The following is an 11,216-nucleotide window of genomic DNA, read 5'->3' on the forward strand; positions in this document are numbered from 1 at the left end:
TTTTTGTTTATAATTAAAAAATATTATAGATACTTAGAACTCATGAGATGGGAATTCTCTTCTTCATCCCAGAGTTACAGGAAAGTCTCCTCTTCACTTCAGAGTTACAGCAGAAGTGCTAGAACTCCTATCCTCCCAGGGTAAGAAGCCCCCGCTCCCATATTGCTATTGTGGTAGGAAGGAGTTCCTAAGTCCTGACCACTGCTATGGAATAAGAAAAGAAGCATTAGTTCAATGAGCCCAACATCAGTGTCTCCTATCCCCCTCTCAATTCCACCCAAGATCCGTTAGCCAGTCTCACAATATACTCGCCACCAACAAACAGCCTGGGAAGATGCACTGCTTTGTGTATGCACTGGCCAGCCTCAATCCACTCCACAAGATCATTCTCATGAACCATAAAACAATCAGGAAGAACAGTGTCTATGGCTGCCCCTATGACTGCCCCTATGAAGAGAGCAGACTTGAGGGACTGGACTGTGTTGCTGGCATTTCACAGTAGCTTCTGAGAAGAGAGGAAGCAGACTATGTGCTGACCCACAGTTTGAGAGGGAAGTCATAGAGGGCTATGTCTAGGCCTCAAATTAATGCTGTCCACACTGTGCTTCATGATAGAAAAAAATATATACTGAATAGCACAAGTGGTAATTTTTTATTGTGTGGTTTGTAGACATACAGTAGATTAGGTGACCTAGAGAATACAAATATTTTATATTGATAACAGTCTGGACAGAAAATTATCATTGAAATTATTTATGAAAACTTTTGAAAATTTTCTATGAGCATTAAAAAAATAGTATGTCATTTATTCATTAAAATCTAAAAATGAAAGCCTCTCCCATTTTTATAACAGCTCCCAGCACAAGATACTAAAACACATTAGCTCCAATCAAAAGCACAAACATTGAGCCCTTTCCCCTTAATACACTTATACCCAGACACTTCAGTAGATCTGTTCCTCAACTAGAGTGCCCCTCAGCCCTGGGCAACGCAACAGGCTCTGGGTATTACTTTAATAACATGTTATTCTTTGGGTACCATCAGATAGGACTGTGATCTTTTGCACATTAGGTTTTGTTTAATTTGAAAAAGAGAACATATGTTCTGCAATACAGTGAGCTAAATTACAGATACATTAACTCAAAGCTTGCTTTCTTATTTTTGTGTCAAAACTATAACACTTACCACAGATTTTTGTGTTTTTACTGAATTCATATGGATATAAAACAGATTTCATTATCAGACAGCTAATTAAAATGGTGGAGAGAAAACAGTTATGCTGAATTAAAGTTCTTGGAACTTAAGCTTATAGAGCAGAAATCTATGGCAACAGTTACAGTATTACATATTCCAAAACAGAATTTATTTGGATAGGAACAGATAAAACTCTTGTAATTATTTCTCTAGCATTTCTTTTTAGTTGAATATTAAGATTATTTACATCTTCTTTATTCAGACAATTGCCTTCCTTCTCATATAAAATATTTCCTGTAACCCCTTTCATTCTGAGTGATGTGTACACGTGTCTAAAATGTGTTGTGTGCAAAATATTATAATAACAAAAAGCTCTCCTTTTGTTACAATTAGATATTGGATACTTGTTCTTAAAAAAAAAAACCCTTCTAACTACAGAGGGGAGTCTACCATTTCCCTTAATGCTGATATAGTTACACAAACAACAGTCTAGAAGAAAACTAACTTTCACTTAGGAATCATCATTTTATATCTCCTTTCCAGCACCCAGATGTGTTCTGGAAAAATCCATGCCTCTAGCTCTGCCTCAGTCGCTCCCCTATAAAAGGAAATCAATTGGCACATTGTCCTACAACAGGAGTCACCAACCGGTAGATTGCGTTCGACTGGTCGATCCTGGAGCCTCTGCCAGTCGATCGCTATCTCCAGCAGCTAAAAGTCTGGTGGCGCAGCAGGGCTAAGGCAGGCCCCACGCCGTTGCCGGAAGCAGCTGGCACGCCGGGGGGACAGGAGTCTCTGCACACTGCTCCTACCTGCAACCACCGCTCCCGCAGCTCCCATTGGCCAGGAATGGGGAACTGCGGCTAATGGGAGCTGTGGGGGCAGTACCTACAGAGAGGAGTCATGGAGGATAGGGCCACGTGCCCCCCCCCAGGGCTGCAAGGGCACGCTGGCTGCTTCTGGGTGTGGCGTGGGGTCGGGGAAGGCAGGGAGCCAGCCTTAGCCCTGCTGTGCCGCCGACCAAGTAAATGCCACCTGATGGAAGCCCGCACCTCTCCTGCACCCCCAGCCCTGAATCCCCTTGTGGAGCCAGCATCCCGTACGCCCTCCTGCACCCCAACCCCCTACTCCAATGCTGATCCCCCTCCCAGAGCTGACACCCCATACCCCCTCCTGAACCCCACACTCTGACCCAGCCCAGAGCCCCCTCCTGCACCCAAACTTCCTCCCAGAACTTGCACCCCTTCTGCACCCCAACCCTCTGCCCCAGAATCAGCCCAGAGCCCCCTCCCACACTCCAAACCCCTCAGACTCAGCCCAGAGCCTGCACCCCAATCCCCCGCCCCAGCTGGGTGAAAGTGAGTGACGGTGGGGGAGAGTGAGCAACGGAGGGAGGGAGGATGGAGAGAGCAGAGCAGGGCCTTGGGTAAGGGGTGGGGCAGATCCTGGGTTTCACTTAAATTCAGAAAGGTTGGAGACCACTGTCCTACAAGATCTACTTTCTGTTTGTAGGAATCATCTACCCTAAACACAAGACCAGCTTTCCTTCAAAAGCTCTACTTGAACAAAAAGATTTCTTCTTTATCTTAGATATGTAAGGGGTTTTTTGTGTACTACTCTGTTACTAAATCAAGCTATATCAGATAATAATTATGCAAGATTCCACCACACTATAGTGTGGATGGGACTTAAGAAACTGTTAAGAAACAAGGATTATGCCTGGGGGAAATAAAAATTCTGTGCCTAAAAATTTTGTGCACAATATTTTAAAATTCTGCAAAATTCTGCATATTTTATTTGTCAAAATAACAAAATATAATCATGCCAGTTTCAATTATTTTGACAATTTATTTCAAAATACCTGTCAGCAAGATATCTGTAACAATACAGACAACAAAAAAGATTCAGAAAATGTTTTTTGACAAATTGATTCCTTACTAGACATATTAATATAGACTTCTGAGTAATAGTTCATTTAAATTACAGTACATAAATGTATTCCCCACACCTCTCAAAAGCAGTGAAAAGGCTTGGGGGTGTCAGCGGTAACAGAAGAGCTGAGGGAGAGGGAAGTAATTGCTGGGAAGGAGCCTGGGAACGAACCTGGAGGGTTGTTAGGTGTGGCTGGGAGAAGTATGGAACGTGGTGGGGTTTTTTTGGGGTGGGGATTATTAGGGAGTTGAGGACCCTCCCCCATGCAGACCCTGGCTGACCCTTAGCCTCTCCCATTCAGTCAGGCACATCTGGCCCTATCCCTGTGTGCCCCTGCTCCCCCCTCACCCTATCCCCATGTGTCCCTGCACCCCCACTCAGCAACCCCCTCCACCCCTATCCCAATGGTATCACCCAAATAGCTCCTGTGACCCCCCCACTAGCCCTTCTGTACCCCAGGCTAGATGACCCACTAGCAGCACCATGTGCCTCAGTCTGTTTGCCCCTCTCCCACCAGTGTCCTGTGCCTCCTCACCCGGCCCTGTGTGCAGGACGCTGTGAGGAAGGCAGCCATTGCCCCCTCCCTCTCCATGGCTGGCTGCTCGGCCTGGAGTCATCTGCCCTTTCTTTTGGTGCCATAGCAGTCTCTGGTGGGCAAAAGGAGTAATTGCAACACTTCCCTGGCAGAATCTATTTTCTACTAGGTGGGAAGGGGAATCTGCAAGGGACATGAATTCTGCGTATGTGCAGGGGTGCAAAATTCCCCCAGGAGTAAAGTGCAGGTTACACTAAGACTCCAACCATCATTCCTTGCCATATCCATGCAGCAGCTTTTACCAGCAGTTAAAAATATGTCTAGGTGTTCATTTTTCACTGCCAAAAAACTAATGCAAATTACGCACATAGCTGTAAAACTTTCCAAGTACAAAGGAGGTAGGGAGAACCCCAAATTCTTTACAAGGAGCCAGTGCAACAAGACAGACTTGTTTGGGAAACTATATGGGTAAAAACCATGACAACAACATAATCAATGTTTCTTTAGCAATGTCCTCATGCTAGCGGAGTATTTTGCTGTATTTTTAAATTGCCTGTACTTCACTGTAGTATTTAAATAGTCTCAACTAGGTGACGAAAGTAAATGTTAATTAAAGTAAATGATGTGAAGGAGGAAAACTTGAACCCTTGTTGTTTCAATGTAGAAGCTTTCTGTGAGGCTGAGTTAACATAAGTCCAGAGATTTACATTGTGAACCCTGTATTAACCCTCTCTTAAAATGAAAGCAGAACACTGGAAAAATTGCAGAGAACTTAAAGACTCAGAATCTGTCACTTATAAAATCTTGTCTAGGCAACCTGGTTATTTGGCAATACAAGTACATGGATGGTGTTTGATATTTTTCAGTACAGATGGCCTCCTATCTGAGCACTCACTTGTCTTTATTATTGTGCTCCAACATTATAAATCCTTCATATTTATTATGTTAAAAAACTGCTAAGGAACCGGGCAAGTCACCTTCTAAAGATGCAGGACTTCCTTTAATCAATGCTGTGTATATAGAGTGCTTTGAAAATTTAAACTGTCTGTAGCTTTGTCTACACTAAGCAATTTTAACAATTCCCAGCCTTGAAGTCACGAAAACCTTATCTTCAGTGGGAGCGGTGATAGCCCTAGTGAGAAATGCTTGATAAAGGTCTATTGTAGATAGAGTTCATAAGTAATAGTGGTAACACTCTGTGTTTCCTAGTGGGTGACCAAAGTATGAATCTTAAAATCCAACTTCTGCAGTAGGGTTGATGGGGCCTGGCATTGTTGCTGTGTAAGTGCCTCTTCCAAAAGAGGAAGAGTCGCTTCAGTGATAAAGCCTGCCAGCTGATCTTGTCAATTTCCTACCATGGTAACGGGCACATTAGGAATGCCTACGATAGATGGTGCTGCTTCAAGATAAGCTAGCTCAAAAGCAGTTATGTCCAATTCACTTAGCCAGAGAAACCTTACAAGATTGTGAAGGTTCTTAGCATGGAGGAAATAGTTATATGCAAATGATGTAGGGGATCAAAGGGGGGGAAGGCCTTTTCTGAAGACCCATAGCTATTGTTCAGGACTTTGATTCTATCCCATAGATACTAAATTCTTGATTGGCTTGGGTACACAGGGCATTTTTGCCTATGTAAACAAGTAATTATCAACAAGTAGTTGCCAGACAGAAGTTGGGTAGATTTGAGCAACACTTCCAGTGTCTGAGGCACTAAAGAACATCTGTCTTCTAGTGGGAGAGGAGACCCATCAGGACCCTTCAAGAGAAGTGAAGAGGCAGTCTAACCATTCACCTCAAGTCCCCATGGGGAGAGAGACAATAGATTCCTTGCCTCCCCAGAAGAAGCTGAATTTGGAGGAGGAGTGCTCTCTCAATATCCAGAAACGAGTAATCCTTTGAAGTATAATGAGAACCAGTATACCATTCGAAGTGCTAGAGAAAATGGTGCAAGTGATATAGGGTAGCAGAAGGAAAGCATTATCGGGGTACTCAGCACAAATTTTATAACAACCTCCTTATTGATATTCACAGCTATTTCTGACCCTCGTTATCAAAAGAACAGGTGTGTGGTTTTCATTGTTTTTCGGAGTCCTCACGTGTTTGGTGTTGCAATCACAATGCAATAAGGTATTTCAACTGTAAAGCCTACTTCAAGTGTTCAACTTTGGAACTAAAGACAGGTTTGATGTAACTATTACAGCACTTGTGAATGCTACGTGGAATGTTTGTGCTATTACTTCTACTCTGAGTGAATATAAGATTTAATATGCAGAGAAATTACTGCATTAATCTTTCATCTATCTACAGAGCGAGTTTTAAGCTTGCAAGTGAAGAGTTTAGCCATTTTGATACTGCAAATTATGGCAGCCCAGTTAGTACAGGATTTGTTATATTAATTGAAGAAGGGGAATTGAGGATCCAGCAAAGAAAGGCAAAAACGAAAAAAAAAATTTTCACGAACTCATATATTAATATTAGTGACTTGTCTAAAATTGCTGAAGATGTTCTAAAACTGAGGCCAATGAAGGGAGTTATATTTAAGTGTTTACATTTTCTTCAACAGATTTTTTAAAATGTATTTGTGACGCTGTTTCAGGTTTGACCCTAAAGGCTTCAATGTATAACTCCTTACACAAGGAAAACAAAATTCCTCCTGCTAAATATTCGTTAAAGCTCCAGTATAGTCAAATAACGGAATGTTTGACAGTGGCTTTAAGAGAACTACAGATTACTTTTGTACCCGATCCCTCTACCAAAATGTTAACCTCTAGCTTCCCTATCCCAGCCATTCTACACAAAGCCCTACTGCTAGTCCTTATCCTCTCCTGCCACTCTAACCACATCTAGTCGCCTTAATTCTGTCACTTATTTCCTGTTGTATTTTCAGTAAGTGCTCAGAGCGGTTTGTGCTGTAGAATGCAGATCTCAACTGGGGATCTACGAGCAGGTTTCAGGGCCAGCACTAGACTCACTGGGGTGCAGGGCAGAGAGACTAAGGAGCCAAAGCCTATGTCCCGCCGCGTGGGCCTCAAGCCAAAACCTGCACCCCGTCAGATTTACACAAAGAAAATAATATTCAGTTTTTTATTTTTGTGCCTATTTTATCCTTTTCTTTTTTATATTATATGTGTGTGTGTTTAACTGTATAACTATCAATTTAATACATCTTTTAATCTACTAGATATGCAGAAAAACAGTTGTGGCACAGGTGGGCTGTGGAGTTTTTATAGCATGTTGGGGGGCCTCAGAAAGAAAAAGGTTCAGAACCCTTGCTGTAGAAGACAAAAACAACAACAACTCAGATCCTGACCCAACTATCTTACAGTCTGAGGCATCAGTCCAGAAAACTCTGCATGAGTAAACTCTGTGAAGCCAATGGCCTTCTTTGTAGGCACAGAGATCTGCCTCCATGAAGCAGTTCGCCTGGTTTGGGCGTAAGTTTTTAACATATCAGATTCTACTTTCGTCTCTGCCTTCAAGGCCATACATAACCTCATGCCCTCTTACAGCTGACATGTCTCCTGCTCCTCACAGATTTCTTCTTAATACTCTCTTTCATCTCATTGTTTCACTTTCATGCTCCCGGCTCTCCTTCCCCACTTTTACCATGACTCCTTCTAGGTTTATCCATCCAATACTTTGCAAACTCTTCTTTAAATTAAATGTTGTTCTGCATCTCATTTCTAGCTTTCTGTAATTTAAGATTTTACGCTCTTAGATTCAATTTTACTCTGCCTGTAAAGTACCATGTGAATTTATGATACTATATAAAAATAAACATATTCAAAATGTTATGCAGAAAATAAAAGTATTTCACAGGAGTGACTATTTATTCATTTAAGCCCTGTTTAAAGCCCAATCACTGAGACCCTGCATCATTGCCATGCCAGAAACTTGCACTCCAGTCAAGTCAAAGCAAAAAGTGCAGCAGCACATAGATACAGAGCGCAATGAAATGTTTAAAACATACCCTGACCTTTTAAAAGGACATGCACCCTGTTAAAAATCTGCTGAACTATGGAAATTATTACAACACCTGAGGTCCATAGAAATTCAGTCACTAGTACCTGCATTTTGTTGCCTTTAGCTGAGACTGGCCTTTCAGATCTTCTAGATATGTAAAGTAGAAGAGCACTAACTGCCAGGGGTATATCATGGGAGGGTTACACTTAGCAGAAATGGACACATGTGCTTTTTGTACCCTGCATAATATACACAAAGGGGCCAGCACAACCAGAACAGGTTGAATCTGCTTAGAGGCGAAGTGGAGGTGCTTGATCTGCTGCCTGGGCATACTCCATTCTCCAGTAAGTCCACAAAACAGAGCGCTTTAATTATATTAAAATACAATATGTAGGGCAAACAAATATACCACTTTGTCAGACTGGTTCAGCAATTTTATCAAAGAACAAAGCTGACAAGATGTTTGGCAATAACGAATTTATCTTAATCATATTAATTATTATTTGTGTTATCATAGTGCCTAAGAAACCTATTTATGGACCAGGAACCCATGTGGTAGGCACTGTATAAACATAAAACAAGAGAAGACAATCTAACTTCCTTAACTGGTCTGATTCTTCTAGGATTTGATTGCAGACATGCTTAAGTGATTGGCCCTGAGCTGCAAAGTGCCAATCCAGATTCTTCCAAAGCTCAGGAATACTGAGATCTAGACTATTATAGAAATCGAGGCCATCTGCAAAATGTGGATCTAGGACTGAATTTCAAACCCCTTCTAACAATCTGTATGTCAGTCTGGATCCAGGTTTTGGCAAGAATTCTAATATAAATGTGATCTTGAAAATATTAGCTCCACAGAACCAACATTTGTCGTACTCTGACATAGCAATATCTTTATGCAAAAATCGAAATAGAAGGATGAAAAATGAAACTTACAACTCCAGCATCCTTGTAAATCTCAGCCTCATGACAGGCTTGATCAGTGATCTGGGTCAATGGCAAACTGCTCTGTGGTGTCCCTGCAAAGAACAATAATGTTATATGCCATGATACAAGCAGAAATCAAAACAAAGTCAGAGTTAGATTAAGATTATTGCAAGCATTGACAGAACTGCCAAAGTAGGCACAAACTGGCAGAGTAAATAATGTGAGTAGTAGGCTGTTGCATAATGTCTCATACCTTAATGGTATCTTGTCCCTAGTAGAACTTGATTGACATGGTTTGACTACTGAGTTCCTAAAACTGGTTTAAAAGCCCTCATACTTCAGGAATATCAAATGTAACCTTACACTGAACCAGACCAGCACCTAGCTTGTCATTCTTGCCTGTAATTGTGATCACACCTCATTCTTTACCAGTGACAAAGCATGTATTTCAATCTGTGGCAATGTCACAGGCAACTACTCTGCACCAGTGATGGGAAATTAATAGGAAGAAGATCAAAGAAATTGACAGGAAGGGATGCTTGGTAGGGATTCTCCAATGATTCATGAGAAGTGGAGGTTAAATCTTGCATGACAGTTTTCCCAGAGGCACACAAACAGGAATGATGCACAGGAGACAATTTAAAAACTGCACTGGTGCTAAAAGGAAGATTCTCAGTACACAGGATGAAGTGAGTTGTAGCTCACGAAAGCTTATGCTCAAATAAATTGGTTAGTCTCTAAGGTGCCACAAGTACTCCTTTTCTTTTTGCGAGTACACAGGACTGTATCCAAGACACAGAGATACAACTACAATTGCAAACTGTTGCAAAATAACTCATTGATGAGTAACAGACAAAAAGCAGTGAAGTCTGCTGTTTTTCTGTCTGTTCTCCCTAAAGGTAAGATGAAATCCAAAAACTTTCAAGTGTCCTCTGATATTTTTGTGCCTAACTTTAGGCTTTATTTTCAGAGGTGCTGAACACTCACAATTCCAACAGAAAAACCTCTGAAAATCAGGCTGTAGATGTCACAAATTGGGCAACCAAACTCAGAAGCCACTCTAAAAATACCGAGCCTAGTGAGTGCTCCACCTTCAATTTGTCTGCCACAACCATAAGATCACTCTGGGCAGGGCCTGAAGAATTTGCCTGACACTGACTAGCTAATATTACTGATGCTCCATTGTGAAGTCAAGGGCAAATGTCCCAGTGAAAAACCTGCATGCTCATCTCAGCTATCAGGTTTCCAGGTAGGTCACTGTCACTGTATCCTGACAAGAAACCCTGATCTTTTGTCTCTCACTCCCTCCCATAAATTCTCAATTCCCCCCAGTCACTCTCCAGCACCTTCCCTCCATGGGAATGGTGAGCTCAGCGACAAGGTTAACTTCCAATATTCCCTAAAAACAACAACAACAAAACAAACAAAAAACCCACACAACAACAGGGACTGCAGTTCTTCTGGCTCCCTTCCCAAGAGCTCAGGTTGTGGGATCTTAAATGTCCCGCTCACCCAGGGCTGCATGGGGATCTCATAAAATGTCACCTACTCTAACGTTCTGAGAAAAGGAGTACTTGTGGCACCTTAGAGACTAACCAATTTATTAGAGCATAAGCTTTCGTGAGCTACAGCTCACTTCCTCAGTTGCATCTGAGGAAGTGAGCTGTAGCTCACGAAAGCTTATGCTCTAATAAATTGGTTAGTCTCTAAGGTGCCACAAGTACTCCTTTTCTTTTTGCGAATACAGACTAACACGGCTGTTACTCTCTAACGTTCTGGACAGCAGAGCAAATCCAGCCAACAAACTTGTGCAACTTAAGTAAAGTCCAGGGAGCGCACTCCTACGCAAAGGCTGGATCTGGTTACACATAACAGCACCTGCTATGTTGTGATCATATGGTGCATAGTGCATTTCTACCTTGCTAGATTACAGACATATGGAGGTAGGCAAGAGGCAGCAAGCTGGACAACGTGGAAGAATGTCAATATGCTAGCTCCACCCCACTTCTCTTCTGTGCCTTGTTGGATGTTAAGAAATAGCAAACATGGGTCAGTGGGGTATTAAATCAGACTCACTGGACACAGGCTTATCTGAGCTGCAATCAGTATAAAACCTCTTTTTTACCTGGTAATGCCCCCACATGCACCATCCCAATGACAACTGATTTTAATCGCCCAAAGAGCTTCAGAAACTTCATGACCTATGGGAAAACAGACAGGGGGGTGTCAGTCAGTCAGTCAGTCAGTCAGTCAGCCCCGGGGGGGGGGGGAGTTCTGAACGCTCCTGTGGTTCACTACTGAGCGGTACAGCCCCGTGTGACGGCGGCAATCCAGGGGAAGGGAAGAGGTGCGATTTAAAGTGGAAAGTCGGGTTGTCCTGACCCAGGGCAGGCAAAGCCCACACAGGCGGGCGCCCCAGGCAGTTCCCCCCGGGCTCTTCCCCTCGCAACGCAGGGAGCGTCCGGCCCTCAGCCCTGCCCCGGCCCAGCCGCTCCCCGTTACCTGGGCAGGGCCTCTCGGAGAAGCCCCGCGGCGCGACCCCTCGGCGCGACCCCTCGGCCTGGCCCGGCCCCGCCGCCGTGTTTACATCCAGGGGAAGCCACGCTGCTTCCTCCCGCTTCCGCGTCGGGGCCGCCGGCTCCGCCCCCGCGCCCGCAGGCCCCGC

At 43.2% G+C, this 11,216-nt stretch overlaps 1 protein-coding gene across 7 annotated transcripts in view; it reads right to left on the bottom strand.

Moving 5' to 3' along the window:
• LOC140896266 (uncharacterized protein F13E9.13, mitochondrial-like) overlaps positions 1-11,198 on the bottom strand; it is a 79,999-nt gene extending 68,801 nt beyond the window's left edge. For 4 of the 7 annotated variants that reach the window (XR_012154493.1, XM_073307777.1, XM_073307779.1 and 1 more), the window contains exons 1-3: positions 11,054-11,198; positions 10,677-10,752; positions 8,561-8,643 (exon numbers count right to left, since the gene is read on the bottom strand). Coding sequence is in view for 4 of the 7 variants with exons in the window: in XM_073307777.1 (XP_073163878.1) it covers positions 8,561-8,643; positions 10,677-10,749 (156 nt within the window). In the remaining 3 variants the exon portion in view is untranslated. The remainder of the gene's footprint in view (positions 1-8,560; positions 8,644-10,676; positions 10,753-11,053) is intronic. The other 3 variants (XM_073307780.1, XM_073307781.1, XM_073307776.1) reach the window with 2 other exon arrangements.
• Between the last annotated feature and the right edge of the window lie 18 nt (positions 11,199-11,216).

This window comes from Lepidochelys kempii, chromosome 12, assembly GCF_965140265.1.
Source record: "Lepidochelys kempii isolate rLepKem1 chromosome 12, rLepKem1.hap2, whole genome shotgun sequence".
NCBI classification, from domain to species: Eukaryota; Metazoa; Chordata; order Testudines; family Cheloniidae; genus Lepidochelys; species Lepidochelys kempii.